At 48.6% G+C, this 21,642-nt stretch overlaps 1 protein-coding gene across 3 annotated transcripts in view; it reads left to right on the forward strand.

The window, feature by feature from the left end:
• Positions 1 to 21,642, forward strand: part of LOC141936220 (galactosylgalactosylxylosylprotein 3-beta-glucuronosyltransferase 1-like) — a 31,244-nt gene that overhangs the window by 5,569 nt on the left and 4,033 nt on the right. Inside the window, exons 2-5 of one of the 3 annotated variants that reach the window (XM_074853041.1) lie at positions 15,069 to 15,217; positions 15,546 to 16,084; positions 17,415 to 17,711; positions 18,216 to 18,323. In XM_074853041.1, coding sequence (XP_074709142.1) covers positions 15,106 to 15,217; positions 15,546 to 16,084; positions 17,415 to 17,711; positions 18,216 to 18,302 — 1,035 coding nt within the window. In that variant the 5' untranslated portion in view covers positions 15,069 to 15,105 and the 3' untranslated portion in view covers positions 18,303 to 18,323. The remainder of the gene's footprint in view (positions 1 to 15,068; positions 15,218 to 15,545; positions 16,085 to 17,414; positions 17,712 to 18,215; positions 18,324 to 21,642) is intronic. The other 2 variants (XM_074853046.1, XM_074853044.1) reach the window with 2 other exon arrangements.

A 21,642-nucleotide genomic window follows, 5' to 3' on the forward strand; every position in this document is an offset into this window, starting at 1 on the left:
AAGCCCTGACCACAGCAATAGCCATTCATCAGGACAAAACTGCACAAAGTGCCACCTCGGAGCCTGAGTGGCAGCAAAGGATCTTGCCCTCTCTGCAGTGCTGGGATGCCTTCCTCACTGGAGGTGGTCCAGCCTAGTATGTTCGTTGGGTCCTCCCCTCCACTTTCTCCCGCACAGATAGCCAGGGTGATCTTAGCTTTCTCCCTCCTGATACCACATCCCCTGGATCCTTCCCTCCTGCGGCCCTTCCCCCAGCCCAGATCCACATAAAAGGTGAAAAGGAAGGAGGCGCCGATGACTTTCCTGTATCTGCCAGCTTCCCTCTCCACCTCTGACGTGAATGAGGCCCTTCATGTGCTCCTCTTGAGCAAACACAGATGCTTTTGTTTTATGGGCTGGTGGGACGGGATGGAATTAATAAATCAGAGCGCCAGTGCTGTGCTGCCACATTCCTGCAATTTTAAGGCAAGATCACACACAAAAAAAGGCAGAAGCAAAACAGGCAATCTCTTCAGAGAGAGCTCAGATGCTTTGACGGTGCCTTCTGCTTGCTGTCCCACTTGGTCTCCTGCTCCCTCACTGTTGTTCATTCCTTCTCCTCCTTCCTTCTGCTCTCTCATTCTCGTTAACCTCATCTCTCCTCTGGTTCCCTCTCCTTCCCTCAGGAACCACTTTCAGTCACACCTTAGTATCTCACCTACACCCGTTTTTCTTCCCTCACCTTCCTTTCATCTACTCTTCCCCTACCCCTACCCCACACTGAGCTCCACCCAAGGATTGTGCATTCAGGTATGAAGTTCGATGTCGTGCATGCAAGCCCAAGAGCCAGGAACACTTCAGCTCTTACAGTGTGGACCAAAATGTCTCCTTTTATACCTGCTTCCTCCATCCCGCTTCAGTTTCTCCTCATAAGGAGAGTTGTGCTGCCTGAGAGACTCAGTGAAAGACTCTGGGAATAACACATGAAGTATTACTGTCGTCCTCTCAGACATGGTATTTAACAGTCTTCCTGTGAGCAAAATTAGATCTTGCCCCAGAACTGGCAGGCCCTCTTTCTCCTTGAAGGGTAACCAGAAATACTTTGCCAGGCTTCGCCTAAAATTAATTCTTTCAAGCCAGATAACAAGTTTTTAACATCTCTACTTGGCTACCATCAGGGTAAGGGACTATAAGAAGATCTTTTTACACCCCTATAATTAGCTAACTGTATGTCGGGCTTCAGGAGGGCAACGCAAACCGTGTGGTTAGTATAAGCTACTATCAAGGGGCTGAGATGCTTTTTATTCACTGCAAGGGTTGTTTTTTCTCTAATGAGCTTAGTAGGCACTTGAAAGTCATTTCCCCAGAGTGCTTATACATCACTGTGCTTATCTTACCTGTGGGGGAACTGAGGCACTGAAGCAGGTGAAATGATTTGCCCAGATCCACATACTTATGCAACTTATGTTGAAGCCAGAAAAAGAACCAAGAAATCTTGTTTCACAGTTGAGTGCTTTATCCTCTGGCCTCGGAGGAGGCCAGCAAAGACCTTTATCTTGTTTAGATGAGTGGATAGTCATTCCAAGAGGACACTGGGGCAAGGGTATCTTTCTGTACTAATGCGTGTCTTAATGAGTCCTGTTGCTAAGCGGCTTCAATGATAGACCATGCATCTTCTTCACTAAGCATTGAAATAATTTTTTAATCATTAAAGCTAATATAGAATCCTCAGAAACATCCAAATCTCACAGCAGGGGCTCAAATTAGCAAGCAAACAGAAACCAAATCCTGATTATCCCTGTGCACCTCTACAAAGCGCACAGGCAGCATCTGCTGAAGTCAAACACGAGCCTAGCTGAGCTGTATCTCAGGGCTGGGCTGGGCAGTCAGAGGCAAGCTGGCAAATCCTACCGCTCCACAGCAAGTTTCTTTCCTCCCTGAGACATGCATGCCAGCTCCCTGATCTCTGTGGAGCAATAGGACCTGACTCCAGATAGCTGAGGTGTCCCCCAGCAGATCTTTAGAAAGGAGAAATTATTTGCGTTTTGGCAAGTGCTGTCAAGTGGCAGACCTCAGCCTGGCCAGCATTTCACCCCCACCCCATTTTTTTTTTTTCCCCTTGAAACCACCTTCTCCATTCTACTCCCATCAACCTCTTCCAGCCTCTGTTTTCTCAACAACTAGATATTTCGGGTGTCCTCTCCAATCCAGCCCCCTGCTCTGCCTTCACTCACACATCTGCCCTCCACTGTGGGATACCAGCCCCTCTTGCACTGTAGCAGCCCATAGGCTTCTCCATAGCTCCTCCAGTAATCCCAGTGTGTTTCCCATTCTGGTTAGCAACTCTTGTGCCGTTTCCTGTTTTCCTCAAACCTACGGCACTCAGCAGCATGTTATCAAATGATAACAGGAGCTTTCTTTACATCAGAAGTGATACTTCTAACTTCCACGTAAGAACAGGACTCTTGGAGCATTAAGGAAAACACAACAAATCTCTTATTACTCGATATGCATCAGCAGCTCCATTACAAGGGGAGGCACAGGACACTGCTAAGCACTTTGCTAAGAACCAGTCATCGCTGCTGACCTCTATGCTAAGAAGATTTTTGTGGATGAATATATCTAAAAGGATTCTTTGAGAAAGGATAATTAAAAATTTGCTCTTACCACCACCAAGAGCCTTCATGCATGGTGCTCCCTTCTTTTCTCATCCTCTTGAGAACAAATCCAGTACTGTTCACGTATCATGACCAGTCTCCCCATATGGGCTCCCAGTCACATTAGCCTGCTAGACAAGCTCTGCACACTTCATCTCACCTAGTAGCCTCTTCTGGAGGTGCTGCAGAGGACCCTTGCAGCTCTCCTGTCAACACCTGCTCCCATTCAGCGGTAGATAAGCTCCATCAGCAAGTTTTGTTCACAGTCCAGCAAGCCAAGCCACGCTTGGATTGCAGCTCCCTGAAAGTCAAAGCAAGTCCTGTAGCTGTTAAACGCTGGTGCATAATAGTCACTAGGCATGATTTCTGCTCTTTTTTACTCCCTTCTGCATCACACTTACCCGACAGATAAAATCTGATACTAGGTATTAGACAGATAAAATCTGATACTGAGTATTTCCCTCCTAACCCTAACATGGGTCCTGGCCTGACCATCAAGACAAACACAAATGGCCTAGAAATGAGTTACAGCAGCAGAACCAGGAAGCCAGTTTCTTCTTTCTTCCTCCCCAAGAGGTTTTAGGATGTTTTCCCTGCCAAGGAACTGTTGCTGGCCCTTTGAGGGTATTTTTTGCAGAGCTGGTAAGGAATGGAAGTAGTTCACATGTGCATGTGGGAAGCTGCAAATGACTCACCTGCCTTGTTGACCTCCACAAACCTCCTCCCAGAGAATTGCTTTTGGCCTTGTCCTGCTGGGGCCCAGAAACACCAAGGTGTCTGTCACACTGAGGATACACAAGACAACCGTTGACAGAAGATCAGCATGCCAGGCACAAGCCAGAGATGCAGGGGGTGTGCATGCTTGCAGGGGTTTGGATCAACCTTAGTAACATCATCCTAAGGTTAGCCCAATTTGGATAACAGCCAGCATCCAGAGAGAGTTAATAAGTTGAAGAAGGAGTCTACTGCAGAAAGAGAGAAAAGACTGTTCACCAGTGACATAATGTACAGAATCTGGTTGAGGACAAAGACTGCAAAAAGCAACCAGAAGTGTGCTCTGGGGGGCAGGAGTTCGTTGTCCGGCAAGGACAAATCAGACCCCTGTTTTAAGGCATTCCTGAGTTTCTAGAGATCCAGTTTCTAGTTCTGCAGCTACTACTTTTACCAGCATCGCTGTCTGTGGGGAGGCTATGCACTGACCCAGTGCACAGAAAGCTTTTCAATAACCAGAGGGTGCTTTCCTGCCCCCATCCCCAACACAAGGAGAGAGCCAGATTCACCCCCAGAATCAGGAGAGATTCAGAACCACCTCTAAGATTTACAGCAGCAGCCCATTTCTTGTTTCAGAGAGAGACTGCTCTTTGTCTGCCCCGATGTTCCAGGCCAATCTGACCTGCCTTTGAAGTGAGCTCAAAGGGCTCTCAAAGTTCAGAGAAGGGTTCAGGAAAATCCTAGTTCATCTTTCCCCTCCAACCAGAAGTATCTGTTCCTCAGTTATTCTGTCCAAGGCCAACTGGCAGCCCGTGCATGTGGAAGGGAGGGAGGAAAGACACCACTCCCCAGCAGCCCTGAGTGCAGAGATGTAAGAGCTAGGGAGAGGCATCTCCCAATATTTTCTTGCTGGTATTTGTGCAAAGATCACGCTCCAAGCTCAAGGGACAGCAGAGGAGACAACTTACCATCAACCCCTTATTGCATCCAGGTCTTGAGCAGCCTGAAGCACACAAATTTACAGAGAATCCCACGAGTACAATACAGCATAAGCTGACCTCCCTCCCAAGAGAAGGTTTATAGACACCACGTGCAAAGACCACTTTCAGCCCAGGTTACTTTAATGTGCAATTAAGGGCACAGCAGAGAGCAATCCCTATACAGCCAAGCCCTAGAGCAAGCCCTACGCACTCTTAAGAGAGAGAGAGCGGAGTTTATTTCTTGTGCTGTGAGTTTGTCTGCCCTCAATTCCCTCACAGCCTTCCTTGCCTTCCCAACAGAAAAGCCTTATCCATTCTAACAGTGCAAGACATGGAAAAAGAAAAACCAAAACCTACACCTTTTCTTTCTGGTAGGACCTGATTGTTGTCAGAAAGGGGCATTTGGCTTTTGCCACTCCTCAGCTCCGTTTGTTCACCCCAATGCATCCACTGCGTACTTTTTCTACAGAGAAAAACTTATTTCTGTCATGATGTAGGGTTAGCTTCTGGCAGCTGCTGCCAGTGCCTAAGTTAGGTATTTCAACTATTGCACTGACTGCTCCCCTGGCATTCCCAGAAGGTGGGAATCCCATATGGGTCTCTTGATCGCAGATGCCCTGGCACCTAATTTGGATGTGGCCTGCCTGTGGTCTGGAGTCAACAGCCTCCCTGTTAGGACGGAAAGACAGCAGGACAGCCTCAAGAGGACACTGGGCACTGCCCTCCTGCCCCTTCTGTCCTTCACTCCCTCCCTTTTCATTTCACATGCAGAGGGCATGAGAATAAACAGAGTCTTCTGACTCTCTAATTTTCATTCCGGTGTTTCTTTTTATTGAGCCCAAGCTATACAGATCAGCTGTGGCATTTAAGGTACAAATCAAGCAGCAGACCATAACATATATCTGTTGCAAAAGACAATTCTCTAGGTGCCACTTTATTTCTCTATTCTACGTTTGTTTTTAAAAGGGTCTGCATGACACTTGGATGCTGCACAGCAAGTGGCAAATCTAATGAGTGCCGATGATTTATTCAGAGGAAGAAATCAGAATTAGCATTTTGGACCATCTCAGCTAGTTACGGAGCGGGCGTGTTCCACACCGCTCGGAGAGCTGCAACAGCAAAAATGTCCATCAAGGAGACCAAAGTGGTGTTTCTCCTCTTTCCGCTTCTCACGGAACCGATGCCTGCGTGATGTGGTGGCAACTCATCGGTGCTGGCCGGTGTCTGCTTCGTGTTAATCTATGGAGTGGCCACCCATGGAAACATTCTGTCCAAATTTGCTGTTTGCGTGATGTTTTTATTGATCACATAGTTCAGCCAGCATTCCCAAATAAAGACTCTGGGGGAATGTTGCCCATACACTGCACACATCCTCTGCCCACTGTTGTTTCCATGCAATGAGGGGTCTGGACTCTGATTCTTCAGGGTGCCAGCACACATGTCTAACCATTAAAATGTCAATATTTCCACAGGTTTCGGAAAGACAGTAGACATCTTCAGCTGTGTTTTAAATGGCATATTGGCTGTTACACTCATTTGCAGTGTGATTTCAGCCAGAGCAGTTTCTCCTTCGGTTTCTTTTGCCCTCCCTAGGAGTAACGGGGAAGTCCAGCAGGGAAGAGCATTTCGACATTGCCTTTGAAAGTAGGAGAAAAACAAGCTGTCTAAATCAATCAAAAGTGTGCATTAGTGATAGTATGTTCCTCTGGAGGTCTGCATTTGATGTCATATTGACACATAGCTAAGATCAAAGCCCGTCTCTGCATCCCGGCTGCTACCAGAGGAACAGCATTGGCCTTTGGGCCCCATATCTTTACAAGGAGCTTGTGATCAGCGTGGTATTTTTTTTTTTCCCCCAAACAAGCACCTGTGAAATGTAATTATCCATCAAATAATGCCTAATGCCTTTTTCTCTGAAAAAGTAATTCCTCTCTGTCTTTGAAAATGTTCTGGAAGCAAATACTATGGGTTTTTCCTTTCTGCTTTTGTAAGAAACCTGTAAAATGACAGCTCCCACTCCTGCTGAACAGGCATCAGCTGTTAACTCAGTAGGGAAAGCTCTGGATGAAATGTACAGATCCTTTGGAACAATCCGGTATTGGTTTTGCTTCCTTAGAATTATTTTGCCCCCTTGGAAAAAAACAAAGCTGCTTTTTTTTTTTTTTTTTGGATAATGCAGATATTGGGCTGATTCACTCTGATATGTTTGGAACGATTATTCTGTAATAGTCATCAGTGTCTAAAAAGGACCTCGGTTCTGCCAGAACTTGGCAGCAGGGGAGAGAAGCCAACATTTGAATAAGCCCCCGACTTCCCTTTCAAGAGAGGATAACTCCAAGTAGAGAGGTCTCTCAGGAGAGAGCTGGCTTTCTCAGGAGACATCTGGCACCTCCTGCTTCTGTTTGGTCCTGAGCTGCCAATCTTTCTCTGGGTATTTCTGGCACCCCTGGATTACAGCTCTGCAGCACAGGGAAATTGGGATGGGGCGAAGGGCCACATCCCTCTGAGTCACAGTGCACTCTTACCACAGCTCAGGGGGACGGGAAGGCAGTGACAGGTCGCACGGGTCGATCGTGAAGGACGTTTGGATCTGGGCTGATTAAAAATAGCCTGGTTTAGACCTCCTTTTGCAGGCTCCGGAAGGCTCCCTGCATAGCTGGGCTTTGCAGCCAAGTTCAAGGTCTAGTCTATATCCGAACTGGGTTATGGCTGTTCCTGCTGATAGTCCAGATAGTGCCTGGATACCCTTGATCTACCTGAGGATGGCAGGCTAAGCCATGCACTGTCTCAAAAGTATTGGCTCCCACGGGACCTAGCCAGCAGATCTAATTAGCTTCATCAATGTTTCTTTTTTGTTTTCTGAGGGGGTTTTTTTGCCTTTTTTTTTTTTTTTTTTAACTTGGAAACAAAGCCTTGCATCACCCTCCCCTGCTCTGTGCTGCTCAGACACAAGCCATACGTCTGAGATAAGGATGCTCTCAGGCAAGGCATCGTGCTGAGCCATTTACGGACCAAGGTCAGAGGAAGATGCTTGACTTGGGTTCACACAAGTGGTGGAGGGACAGGGGTGTGCACGGCGTGTTCCCCGCGGGTGAGCCTGGTTTCTGGGCTGAAGTAACTGCAGTCTCATATGGTGAAGGGATCGGAGCTGGCAGGGAGAGGATGAAGCCTTTCTTTATGTCTGAGGAAGAAGCGCGGGGGCTTGGGAAGGGCGGCTATTTCACTGCGAGTGACTCACTTCCCGGGGAAGTTGTCCCCGCAGGAGCCCGCGCACCAAGTGACAGAGTGTAGATGGGGCTGAGCCTTGAAACCCCACAGCTGCTGGTAGCTCTGCCCTTCCTGCCCTGGGGAAAGACCTGACCATCCTTCCCCGTATTGTTTTATTATTTGTAGTTCTCTGGTTTTTGTCTCTCCAGAGGGCTCAGTTAATTTTTCCTTGCCCTCTGTCCCCATGAGCAGTAGGGAAGTGCTCACCTCATTCAGATGGCAGGCGTCGCTTGCCCCGAGCCATTCACAAGGTCTGTGGCAGAGGGACAATTAAAACCCGCAGCAGAAGAGCACCCTTCCACCTTCAGACAGGACCACAGTGACCTGCATTGCCTGTGCTACTAGGAGGTCAAGATCCCAGTTGTGTGTTTAGGAAAGAGCCTTTCCCTTCCATGTTCCATCATTAGAACTGCCCTTCCTAGAAAAAAATACTCTTCCTTTTTTTTTTTTTTTTCCTTTGCTTTTCAGCCACCAAGTCCCGGCAGAGTTTAGCGGAGAAATTGCTACTTATTGAGCAGAAAACCAAATCTCCCTTCTCCCCTTCTGTTTCCCACCTCCACAAGAAATACAGCTGGATGTGAACCCTCAGGCTCTGTCCTTTAGATCTAGCCTGTCCTTTCTGTCCTACATCGATGCCATTCCTGCAGACCTGTCTCAGGGTTGGAGGAGTCCCGCTGCTGAGAAATGTCCTGTTGTGGCTGTGTTTGCACAGTAATCACCCCTGCTCATCCCCGAGCAATAACCCATTCCACCCACTTCTGTGGTTCCTTGAATCTGTCCTCCCACTTTATTGTGCACATCTTGAACAGGCAGGAGACTGCCCAGTGAGGGGAAGCACTGCAGCATCTTGGCGTGTCTCAATTTTAAACAGTATTGAAGTTTTGGCTGAAGGCTCAGATGGGCCCGAGGGAATGGGGGGAGAGGGGACAGCGGCTTCCTGTGGGTTTCAGCAAAGCACAGACAGAGCCCTTGCTGATCACCACAAATACCGGCGCTGCCATGAATTATGCATTCCTTGTTTAAAGAGAGGTCGCTCTCATCAATAATTGAAAGCTCCCTGCTCTGCCTTCAGCATCACATCTCCCACACCGGGCGTCAGGGAACTCATGAAATCTGCATGGACTTTCTCAAGGTGGCTAGGGGCTGATGGGGAGAGGCAGCAAAACGCAGGCGAAACAAACCCAAAACCCCACTGACAGTTTTGGTGTGTGAAATTAAGAGTCATCTGCACCTGAGGGCAGCCCTGCTCCAGTTCTGCCCCTCACACCCCTCTCTCCTCCCCTCTCCATGCCTCTGTCCTCCCAGGGTATGCACAGAACGGTAGGCTTGCAAACTTGGTACAAACCAAGATTAGGGGTTGTTTCTTGAAGCTCTTGGCTCCATTAGCTGAGACTAGTTTGCTTTGGGTGCTTGCCTAGAAAATCTCTACACTGGATGGCAGGATGTTCCCAGGGGACAGTTTGAACTGTAAAATTTGTCCCTCTGGGAAGATAATGATCTTTAAAGTCTGTGTCTCAGACTACAGACGTACAGTCCTGGGGCTGGGATTGGTCCAACATTCAGGGTCCTGTAAGCCTGGCTCAGACAGGCTGGCTGCCCTGAACCAGAGGTTGGAAAATCATCTTTCTGGCAGAGCAAACTTTTCAAAAGGTGCGGTTCTCATGCTGAATCAGGCAGGTGGAAGGCAGAACTGAAACCTCAGAACAGAACTACCAAAGCCCGTGTGATCCTAACCGTTTCTGAGTTATCAAAGGGGATGCAAATTGAGCAACTTTTTGACAGGGCTATAGGAAAATCGCAGGCACCCGAACTCACATGTCAGCCTTACAACCCTCAGTCAGCCGGCCCTCTCCCTAACTTTCACACTTCTTCACCATTCACCCAACACATCCTTTCAAACTACTCAGGGAGAAAGTCATCTCTGTGACCTCTTAAAGTTGCATCTGAGCAGTGAGGCTGCCTGGGTTGTCCTCCAGCCTGAGAATCCTTATCCCTCCTCCAACATCTGAGCTGCCCTGCCTGTAACAACCTGTACCCTGTTGGTAATTAGTCAACAGCCGACGAAGGGATCAGTCACATGTGATGCTCTGAGCCTCAGCCCAATCTTGCTTCTCTTCGGCATCAGTCTGACGCACCCAGGCTGGGGCTGGGCTCTTCCCCCAGTGTGCTGCTCTCGTTCTCTTCTTCTGAATCTTTTCAGATTAATGCCCCCTGCATCGGCACATGAGCTTAAATGGATGGTGTTGTGTCCCGGTAATTGAGAAGTCTGACAAAGCAGTGTGAAGCAAGAGTAGTACAAGAAACATTTTGTCCCTATCATACTCAGCTTTGAGCTCTGTGTGTGTGTTTGTTTATTTTTTAATGGAGAACAGAAGATTGATGGATGAAATTAAGAAGAGGGATGTGTAATTGGAAAACAGCTCAAGAAGGCTACAGGCAGCATATTGAAGGCATCCATCAAACATCCAGCTAATGTTGTTAAGGGTGTGTAACACAAGCAAGGGCTGCAGGGGACACTAGGAAAAAAAGAACAGGGAAGAGAAAGGGGAATAGGCAGGACAGGAGAAATAGCAAGGGAGGAGAAGAGCCAGCAAGAGAGTACAATCAATAATATTTGTATTGCAATCGCATCCAAAGGCTCCTGTTGGGATCAGTGCAGGACTGTACAAGCACATTAAGAGACAGTCCCTGCCCTCTACAGTTTAAACCCAGGAATTACGGGATGATCGCTGGAGATGGGTTCGGATGATCACAAAATTTTCTTCTGATCTTGAATCTCATTTAATAAGATCTACTCTGAATGGGTTTAAAGGAAAAAGGAAGGTAGCTGGTTGTGCCAAGAATACACAGAGTAATGCTTGCCAGCCAGGCATGCAATTAATCTGAGCCACTTAGGGGACTTTGGTTTTAATTATAAAAAGTAGGTAAAAATATGTGCAGCAAACCTCTGTAAGCCCCACTGGGGCCATCGGCAGGCTACCCAGAGGCATTGACATGTGACTGGGGTTTTGATGCTGTGTTTTCAAAAGGATGGGCTGATGCTTTAATGGACCACTTTGTGGGAAATATTCCATGCGGGGTGAACATTAAGAAAATGCAAAGGGCCATTGTGAGGGGAAGGAGAGAAGACAAAGGCTAAAATTATTAGTAGGCCAGGGGATTTGTCTAGTCCTGGGAACAGGGAAGAAGAGAGACTCATAAGGACTAAGAAAAGGCAGGTGACAAATATAAAGGAACAGAGAAGAGCACAAGCATGATGGATGCAGGGGATGGCACTGGGGGAGAGAAGGGAACGTTTTAAAGAGAAAATAAAGTCTTGCAAGACAGATTTTCTGAAAACGGGGTTAAAGTCAGCTCCTTTGTGAGGTTCACAAGCGGCCTGGTGCTTTATGCGGGGTTTAACTTCTTCAGCATGGCATGCTTTGGAAAAGCAATAGAGGGAAGGTGCATGTAGAAATAAATGAGCAAGGAGCACCAGGGGAGTTGCACGCACAAACAGCATCTCCCCTTGTTTGCAGTGTGGGGAAGCATGAACAGGTCTGGCTGTGAGGAGGAGGAGAAAGAACTAGAAAGGGAATTTTTTAAAGCTCTTCTAACTCTGATGCACTCTCCCCTGGTGCTCTCTTGGTAACACAGCTGCCACCGCCGCCTCCTCCTCTCCTTCCCTCCACAAGCGACCTGAGTTTGCAGCACTGGCAGGCCTGCTGCATAGAAACTGTACCTGTATAATTAAGTCCTTTTATTAAAGGGGAAAAGCACTGGCTGCCTGACTCTAGTGCAGGGCCATGTGTAATTGCAAGCATACAGAATCACAGAATCATCTTGGTTGGAAAAGACCTTGAAGCTCCTCCAGTCCAACCATTAACCTCACACTGACCGTTCTCAACTCCACCAGATCCCTCAGCGCTGGGTCAACTCGACTCTTCAACCCCTCCAGGGATGAGGACTCCACCCCTGCCCTGGGCAGCCCATTCCAACACCCAACAACCCCTTCTGCAAAGAAATACTTCCTAAGAGCCAGTCTAAACCTTCCCAGGTGCAACTTGAGGCCATTCCCTCTTGTCCCATCGCTCATTACTTGGTTCAAGGGACTCATCCCCCCTCTCTGCACCCTCCTTTCAGGGAGTTGGAGAGGGCCATGAGGTCTCCCCTCAGCCTTCTCTTCTCCAGACTAAACCCCCCCAGTTCCCTCAGCCGCTCCCCATCAGACCTGTGCTCCAGACCCTGCCCCAGCTCCGTTGCCCTTCTCTGGACACGCTCGAGACATTCAATGGCCTTTTTGGAGTGAGGGGCCCAAAACTGAACCCAGTCATCGAGGTGCGGCCTCACCAGTGCCGAGTCCAGGGGTAAGATCCCTTCCCTGTCCCTGCTGGCCACGCTATTGCTGATACAAGCCAGGATGCCATTGGTCTTCTTGGCCACCTGGGCACACTGCTGGCTCCTGTTCAGCTGGCTGTCAATCAACACCCCCAGGTCCCTCTCTGACTGTCATAGAGAGGAATCAAGGAGCTGTGATGACCCCAAGCCAGGCCCGGGTGGGCCTAGATGTCTGCTGGCATTACAAGGCAGTGCAGAGCCCTCCTTGGATTTATTTGGTGGCTCTGTCTGTTCTCATGGCCCCGAGTGATGGGAAGCTTTGCTCTGTCCTGGTAAGGGAAAGGATTTCCCAGAGGGAAAGCAGCCCCTGGTGTGGGTAACACCATCCTGCCCTGTGTCCAGCCTAGATCTGTAGCTTACCAAACTCCCATGCCTTCGGCGCTAAAACTTGAAGGAAACTCTTGTATCTGCCCTTGACCCAGCCATCAGAATGCAATGAAGTTATGAAGAGCCAGCATGTTTGCTGCTCAAGGCTCCTGCTGGCACCACCAAAACACTCCCACGTGCCCCTGGCCACACAGGTTCCTTGGCCCACTTCTTCACCAGTTTTCCATAGCTTGAAAGTAGAGGAACGGGCACCATGGCATTTCCTGAGTGAGGAGGTAAGAACCATTAGAGATTATCACCATGAACGGTTGGTTTGGGGAGCAGTGGAGATAGGTTCCATTGAGGGATTGCTCCAGCGTGGTACCGTTGGTGTCTAACAAGCAATGAGCTCATGCTGCAGCAATTTCCTTAATAGGGCTTGTGAGTATCTACTTGCCTGCCAGAAGACTTGCTGAGACTTGTTATTTTTCTGTCAGATTTGGCCGAAATGGGTTTGATAGTTATTGGCAGTAGGGCACTGATGAACCCTGCGGTCACATAATCTTTGGTTTTTTTCAGGATACCAAGGTAAAATGTCAAGGAAAAAAATAAAGACAGGTCCTAAGAAGGTCCCAGAGGATGAATTTAGAATAGCATCCCCTGATATCTACCATGTGGCTGCTGCCACTGCAAAGTAGAGCCCTTTTGGACCAGTCGTCATGTTTCTTCTCACACAATTCTCTAAAGCTGAAGCAAGGCAATCCTTCCCTTTTGGACAGATAAGGAGCTGCCGGGCCCAAATCCTTTGAACAAAATGTGCCTGTATCCCTTTGAGGACCTTGGTTTTCGACAACTGGCCTTCAGTACACCTAGGAAATCCCTGGCAGAGCGGGAATTTGGAGCCAACCAATTTGAACCTCCTTTCTGTCCTTTGTATCAGTGTGATGCCATCGCTCTCTTCCCTCAAACTGCCTTCAGCGAGAGAAGAGCAAGAGGACCTGGTGGGCCGGTGCCGTTCAGCAGCTCTCGGGTTCCTAGGGCATGTGACTGTAGTTTCCCAACAGAAATCTCTCTGCAGGAGGCTAATGAAAGTTTTATGCTCCCTTTAGCTTCCTAATGAGCATTGCTGTGGTAGCAAGGAAGTCCACCAGGAGAAGTACTTGGCATCAGAAAGGTAATCCCAGAGGAAACAGATTACAGATGTTACCAGGCAGGAGAAGGGAATAAAATCCAGCTATCAAACATCAGGTAGCCTGCTTGGAGGGATAGCAGAAAGTCCTCAGATGGTAACAAGTAACTTTGCTCTGTACCCTTCAGTGTTCCCGTGGGCTGCTGTTCTGCAGCAGCAGAAGTGGATCCCACTTTCTGGGGCACTGCTTCTGCTGCTGGTGTGTAGTAACGGTATCAGGAGATTTCATACCCAGAGGGGGACCAAAGCAGGAGCTGGAAGTTGGAGGAAAATGTTCCTGACTGTGCCAGACCCGTACAGAAGGCAGCACATGCACTAGGCAAGACCATTTGATGTTGGGCTTCCAGGAGTCACCTCTGAGATGTCATGCTTATATGACTTAACTGCACACGGGCTGTTAAGGGGCTTTCAAACAGGTGAGCCAGGACTGGGATCTCATCTCATTATGACTTTACACAGGGCTGAGTTATGTCCCTGAACAATAGATGTCCAAATACTTCAGTCTGTGTTTTCCAAACTGATCATTAATGTTGGATACTTTGTTGAAGGCGTGGCTACCTTGGGAAGCCAAGGATCTGATTTCCAGGCAGACTGACTGCTCATTAATCATATTAACTAGTGGGAGCTGAAGGTGCTCAACAATTGTGAAAAACCAAGCACAGGACTACTGTAGCTTGGACCATCTGTAAATAAGCCACCCCTGTTGCTGATTATTCCTGATACTTTTGTCCTTTATTTCTCTTTTTTTCTTTTTTTAGTTCCTCTCACCTTGTAAAAGGAGTTTCAAAAACAAATGTTAACTGTTGCAGTTCCTCAGATGTCATGATCATGTACATTACAGAAATGCTAAGAAAGAAATCAAAGTATTCTGAAGTCTGTAATTTAAACTAAATACCGCAGTGGCCAAACACTGCAAGCCAGGATTAGAAAAGGGTGTAGAATAATTAAACTTTCAGCAGGAATCACCAGCACTGTGGAATGACTGAGGCAGGGATTTCATGGAAAACTTAGTAGGTGATAGCCTGCATCCCTGATTGCTTCAATGCATCTGCATAAGGAGGATGAATTAAAACTGCAGGAATGAAAGAGATGTTGTCTGTCTTGAGGATGCCTGACATTTTCTGTTTTGTGCACCTGCATATGCAGGAATACAAATCTTGCACAGAGTTTTAAAAAATTCTACAATTGAAGCAAATTAAATGGTCACCACAAAGCTCAGGAATGAATACCAGCCCCAGAGAAGGGGCAAGAGTCCTCTCTGGCTTCAGAATCAGCAACGTGAACAACCCTAAATCAAGAACAGTGGGTTCATCATGGGGCAGCAGGAGGTTCTTTATACAACATAAATAGATAAAAGCTTCTGTTCAATAACACAGGAATTGGCCAGGGCAGCTGGATAATGGTTTGGACCTGCAACGTTAATGGGGCTCCTTGTAAACTTATACTTAGACAAATGCTTTGCTGGATCGAGGCCCAACATTTATCATGCCTCCCTCCAAGCGAGCCAAACTCAGTCTATTAGTTTGGCCTCTAGACTTACTGTTCTAATGTTTGTGATGACTGATATTTCAGAGGTCTTAACTCTTTTTTCTGCTCTGAAAGGTAGAGAGATGCCTCGGCACTGGAAGCTCTCTGCAGCATGCTGAGGAGACGTAACCTTCTTACCACGCTCCTGATTGCCTTGCCATGGGCTCTTCTCCTAACCTTGTGGCACCAGTACCCAACCACCCACTACCTCAGCCTGCTGAGAAGTAAGTGCAAGAGTTCTGCTGTCAGCGTGCTGGTGGTTGTGATGATTGCTGTGTGAACCCTCGGTAGGAGATGCTCTCTCGCGGGATGGGTTAAACAAAGACAAACTTGCCCGAAGGCCCTCTCAGGGTCTGCCTACAGCAGGCACACGACCTTTGCACATTAAGCATGCACCTTAGGCTGGCTCTGGGGAGAGGATGCTGATGTGCTGAGCACTGACTCCAGACAGATGTGTCCCCAGTACTCCCTGGAGAGGAGACAGCCCGGCAGTGATTGGTTCTCTAACATCTTTCTTCTTCTCCCTTCCTTTCTTCCTTCCTTTTGTCCCAGAAGAGACAGATGAGAACGTGACCTCTAAAGCTCTCCTCAATGGTACATCTGCACTGAGAGAAGAAGGCCTCCCATCATGCATTCGGCAGCAGCAAAGCATAGGGGCAACACCTAAAATCATCCAGAATTATGTGTACTCCAGGCCTCCCCCATGGTCAGACACTCTGCCGACCATCTTTGTCATCACCCCTACCTACACCCGGCCGGTGCAAAAAGCTGAGCTGACCCGTCTGGCCAACACCTTCCTACACGTACAGAATCTGCACTGGGTGGTGGTGGAGGACTCGCCCCGCAGGACCAACCTGGTATCCAACCTGCTGGAGAAGGCAGGGCTCAACTTCACCCACCTCAACGTGGAGACGCCCAAAAGTCTGAAGCTGGGGCTGTCCTGGATCCCATCCCACACCCCAAGGGGGACACTGCAGAGGAACCTGGGGCTGCACTGGCTAAGGGACAGCTTCAGCAACACTGCACCCCCGGAAGGCGTAGTGTATTTTGCCGATGATGATAATACCTACAGCCTGGAGCTCTTTGAAGAGGTAAGAGCTGTAAAATTACCTGGGACAGAAAAGCAGGATACAGCTGCAAAGCCTCTTAAGGCCAGGTGCACTTGCAGAGACCTCTAAGACAGAGCTACCATGTGGACTTTTAGCATCAACTGGGAGACAAGGGCTCTGGCATGCTGCCTCAAGCTCTCCTCACCCGCCCTGCACTCAGCGGGAGCTGGGTATAGGGCAGATGCAAAGCAATAGTTATGCAAACCCAGTAGCCATGCTCTAAAGAGCTGAAAGAGCAAAGAGCACATCTGCCATGATACAGGCTGCAGCCACACACACACCGTTGCACCAGCTAGAGTCCCTTGTGCCAGGGACCAGAGGATATATACTCCAGAATTTATACCTCTCCTCAGGGAGAACTGACCTGATTTAAATAAGCACCAAAACCAAACTTCTGGCAAAGCACAAATCCGCACTGATGTGACGGGTAGGAGATGTTGGAAAAGTTGACTGACTTTCTAATCCACCTTTTCTCCTTGGCTGCCCTTCTGTACTCCTGAGTTCCAGCCACCACAGCAAGCCTGTGCCCCTGGGATCACAGAAGCTTGCCCAGACTTCTGCTGGAAACCTGGCTTTTGTGAGATGCCAAGTCTATTGTAAACTTGCAAAAATTCAGTAAACTCGCTTGTCACCAATTTAAACCAAACTGTACTACACCACTTGAAATACAGAGTTATGCATCAGAACACATTTCCAGTTTTCAGAATTTTTTAGATCTCTTTTGGCTCATCCTTTGTTACTGCTTTGCAGGTCCTTTCTGACAATTCCTGACAATTCTGACAATTTCTGACAATTTCTGACACTCTTCTAGGCTGTAGCCGTGGATGGAAGAACAAAGCTGGGGGGAATTTGCAATAAATGAGGACAAAGATGCATCAGTCAGGGAGGGAGATTACTTGCATGAGGGTGAAGTTCTAATGAGTGGAGTTGATAATATGGACCTAGAGGCTCAGTAGAAGTTGCATTTGGCATTTATGGAAATGATAAAAATTTTACAAAAAATGATGAAAGTTCAAATGAGATCAGAAAACCAAAGATTTTCCTTCTGAGGGACCGAACGTGGGCACGGAAAAGCAGTGGGTTTGGTGTTCAGAGAAGCACATGCTAACACAGCCTTGTGGCTTTGCAAGCTGCAACTCTTCAAGCGGTAGCACAGGTGAACAAGAGCTTGTGCTGCCTGGAGCTGTGTGATTGTGTGGGAAGCCAAGGGGGGAGGAGAGGTGCCAGCGAAGGCAGAGGATGGTACGCCAATGGGTTGGGACAAACATCGCAGGGTTGAATTCTCACAGCACTGTTTCCTTCTGGCACACAGATGCGCTACACGAGGAGGGTGTCAGTCTGGCCAGTGGCTTTCGTTGGAGGGCTGCGATATGAATCCCCAAAAGTGAGCCCAGCAGGGAAGGTGGTGGGCTGGAAAACCGTCTTTGACCCTAACCGGCCCTTTGCTATTGACATGGCTGGATTTGCGATCAGCATCAAGCTGATTTTGGAGAAGCCTCAGGCCAGTTTCAAGCTGGAGGGAGTTAAAGGAGGCTACCAGGAAACCAGTCTGCTGAAGGATCTAGTGACTATGGATGGGCTGGAGCCCAAAGCAGCCAACTGCACAAAGGTGAGTAGGACAAGACACCCTGAAGATACATTCTCCTTGCTGGGTCCTGGCTGCTTTTGCAGCCTCCTGCCATGTTCCTCCACCTTCCGCTGTGCCCTCCCTGTGCTGGCACATATCTGTGCCAAACCATGCTGGGACAGACGGGCAGATCCTGCCAGATTCTTCACAGATACAAAGCTCAGAGAGCACTGAGGAACACACAGTTTGTGCTGTGCACTCAGTGTTAATAAAGAGCCTCGGTTGTACAATTTGTGCCCATATTGCTTCTCCAAAACCCAGGAGGATTGGCAGAGGGTTGAGTCTGAGGTTTCAGTCCAGAATGATCACTCCTCCTTGTCACTGTTTCATGGTGCCTGCAAAGTGTCTCCCAGGTTCAACCCCTTTCAATCACACGCTTCAAACAGCTTTGAGCCCTGGGTTGCTGAGGATCCCACCCGATGGATACGCTGCTTTCAGCATTTCCACGTCATCCAGAGCCCCTGAACTCTTTGTGATTCCCTCTAGGTATTGGTCTGGCACACAAGAACTGAGAGGCCCACTCTGGTTAACGAAGGCAAGCGTGGATTTACAGACCCCAGAGTAGAGGTGTAAGCAGAGAGCCAGCTCCAGGGTGTGAGTACCCTTGTCTTTATTGGTTTTGGCAAGGCAAGTAAGCTGTACCTCTTTCCTTACTTATGCTATTATTTCCTCAAAGACTGCATATATGATTGTCTCACTAGCTCCCTTACCATGCCACCCTTTGCACAAGAAGTAGATCCTCATCTTTACCCACTTACGGTCTGCATTTCATGCTCATTCAAGCCTCCTTGCAGTCCACATACAGTGCCTGCATACAGACAGAGAGAAAAGAGGCAGAAGAATCCCATGGCTTCACTCAGTAATAATGACAAGTGAAATTCCTTGCACCCCTATTGCTGCTAGCTCCAAACTCTCTTTAGCGTGGGAGTTGTCCTACAGTGTGTGGAAAGAGATCACACTCCTACAGATGAGCTTTTCGCCCAGCAGCCCTGACACTTCTGCAGTGCTCCATGCATCCACCTTCAGCTTTTATCCTGCATGAAGAACCGTGGTGTGGGTGCAGCAGGGAAAGGCTGGTGGGACACTGAGACCACCTCAAAACAGGAACCTGCAAAACGCAACCTACACAGGCTCCCACAGAGTTTGAGGGGCTTGGTACCGACGTTACCGGAGCTAGGAATATATCTGCTGCTAGGGAGAAATAGTGAAGGTACTAGGAGTGCCTTTGTGGTCCACAGTGCCAGCCAGGGTCAGCAGCAGGAGGGGGGATTATGGCAACCACCACAGGTGAGGGCAGGAATGTATCAGAGATCAGTGATATGTTCTTAGAAGTGGAGACTGATGAAGAACAGGCTGCAGAGGAGCTATGACCTCCTCTGCCAGCTGCCGTGCCCTCTGATGCCAATGCCTGCCCTTGGCAGATACCTAGCCCAGAAGTCTGAAAAGAATAAAGGTGTCCAATTTGGGAGTACCCAGTTCCTTCTGGAATGACTCATATCTGTGGCAGGATGCAGGATGCTGAATGATTTACTCCTACTTTGGAAGATATTCCAGAGCTGCTTTCAGCCCTGATCCCAATATACACCTCAGCTCAGCTCTACCAGTGGAAATAAAACTGACAGCTTTTGTACAGGCAGTCATGAGTAGTTCAGCTTCTGCACTGATCTGCTGTGTGCATTACTAGTAGCTGCATACAGGATTTCCACATCACCTCATCATCTCTGAGTGACAGCCGTACAAAGAGCACAAAGCAGTCCCAGCACCTGCACACCCAGCAGCAGATGGGAGGGACAGGAGTCAGTTGCCTAAACACAGACTCCTGGGCCACCATAGGGACCCTGGGGTAGCCTACCTGGCCCTCCTGTAGGCCACAAACTCTGTACTATATCTTTTCATTAGTGTCTCAGATATCCTAGTAAACCTAAAATGCCAGACACCTATGCTTAGGCAGCAGCCCCTCTTTTAACCTGTGCTTCTGTGAAATCCACTAGCATAACAGGCTCATTTTACATCCCATCCATGCTGGGTCTGCAGTAGGCTAAAGCTGTGGTTGCCCAAACTCAGCTCATAAGGACTCAGAATCCAGTTAACTGGTTTGGAGTTACCACTTACTTTGTAAAGGATGAGCAGGCTTATAAAAACTCAGATGGATTAGACCTGCCTTGCCTATTTGTGAGAGGAGGGGTTAACTGCTCCACTACAGATGCAGAGTGGGGATGTGATGTTTTCATAAATGTGCCATTTATGTATCGGCGCTTTTGTTCTCACACTCCCTCCCTGGCCAACCACTCAGCCATCTTCCATGAGAAATGCCACACACCTGCTATGGATTCATAGAATCACAGAATCATCTCGGTTGGAAAAGCCCTTGAAGATCCTCCAGTCCGACCATTAACCTCACACTGACCGTTCTCAACTCCACCAGATCCCTCAGTGCTGGGTCAACCCGACTCTTCAACCCCTCCAGGGATGGGGACTCCCCCCCTGCCCTGGGCAGCCCATTCCAACGCCCAACAACCCCTTCTGCAAAGAAATCCTTCCTAAGAGCCAGTCTCACCCTGCCCTGGTGCAGCTTGAGGCCATTCCCTCTTGTCCTGGCGCTTGTTCCTTGGTTCAAGAGACTCATCCCCCCTCTCTGCACCCTCCTTTCAGGGAGTTATAGAACAGTCACTCATGGGAACAACTCCCTGTAAGTCATTTGTTGTGGGAAAGGGGAAGCGACCAGTCTCAGAGATCAAGGCACTGCCATTCATTCACCAGCAGGACTTGCACCCTTTATCTAGAGCCATCCTCTCTGGTGCTTTCCAGCCAGAGTGTCAGCTAGGCCATCTGTAGATTTTGAAGGAGCTTCCCACTTGCATTAGCAGCAAATTTGACCGCAATCCCCTCTGTACCACCGTCTGCCACGTGGGGCAGCTGCTCTGACCTGCCGAGCGGGCAGGTGGCATCCACTCCAGGAGACACCTGCAAGGTGAATTGCTTGACTGGGCAGTCAGACAAAATCTTTAGATTCCCCCCCTTAAATTTTTAAATTGAGATCTCTGCTGATGGCTACGGTGTTTTGGAGGTCCTTACTATCAAGGCTGCTGAGCTTCAGAACCTTGACAGACATGATCTATATAAGCCAGCTCTGAGAAAGAAAAGAGATAAAATTGCTCCCCTGAGGATGTTCTGTTCTTAGACACAGTAGGGAGAATATTTCTGTCTCTTCCTCCTGGCAATTTGTCCTTGTTGAGGATCAGATTGAGCCAGTCAAGACCTCCCAGACCTCCCAGAGGCCTCTTTCCCCTTTAGTGCTTGCAGATGTGAGCCAGGCAGACGCTGCTCGGTGTGGGATTTGGTGCTCTGTTGATCTCTAGTTGGACCACTTGCACGGCTGCTTGGCACGTGTGCCCACTCGGTGGATTGCCACAGACACAGCGTAAAGGGACCTGCTGATCACGTGAACTGTGAAGATCAGGCTTCAGTGGGTGCTACATAAATAGCAGTTATTTCGTCCCAGCTGGAGTCCGCTCTCTTCCTTGCCTGCATTCCCACCAGCCTTAGCTGTGTCCAGCTCCAGGGGAGAAAACTATGCACCAAAGCAGAGCAGATCTGCAAAGGGGGAGCAGTAAGACACATCAGGATTTTGCTTTTCATGAGGGACAACAAAAAGAAAAAGAAGAACCCAACATTTAAAAAAAAGAAAAGTGGTTTCCTTTCTGCACTAGAAAATCTGCTTTTTTTGCTGCCCTGAGAACCACTAGGCAGGACCTGAGATGTGCTGGGATTGAGGATCGGGGCTGAGAGCTATGTCCCCAGCCTCTTCATGCAAAGTGGAGGAGCAGGAAGGACAAAAAGGGGGTCTCTGAGCCCACCTTCAGCTGGACAAAGGCTTTCACTGTGGAGGTATTGTGGAAAATGGCTGTAAGCC

The sequence above is a fragment of the Strix uralensis genome, chromosome 2 (genome assembly GCF_047716275.1).
Source record: "Strix uralensis isolate ZFMK-TIS-50842 chromosome 2, bStrUra1, whole genome shotgun sequence".
NCBI classification, from domain to species: domain Eukaryota; kingdom Metazoa; phylum Chordata; class Aves; order Strigiformes; family Strigidae; genus Strix; species Strix uralensis.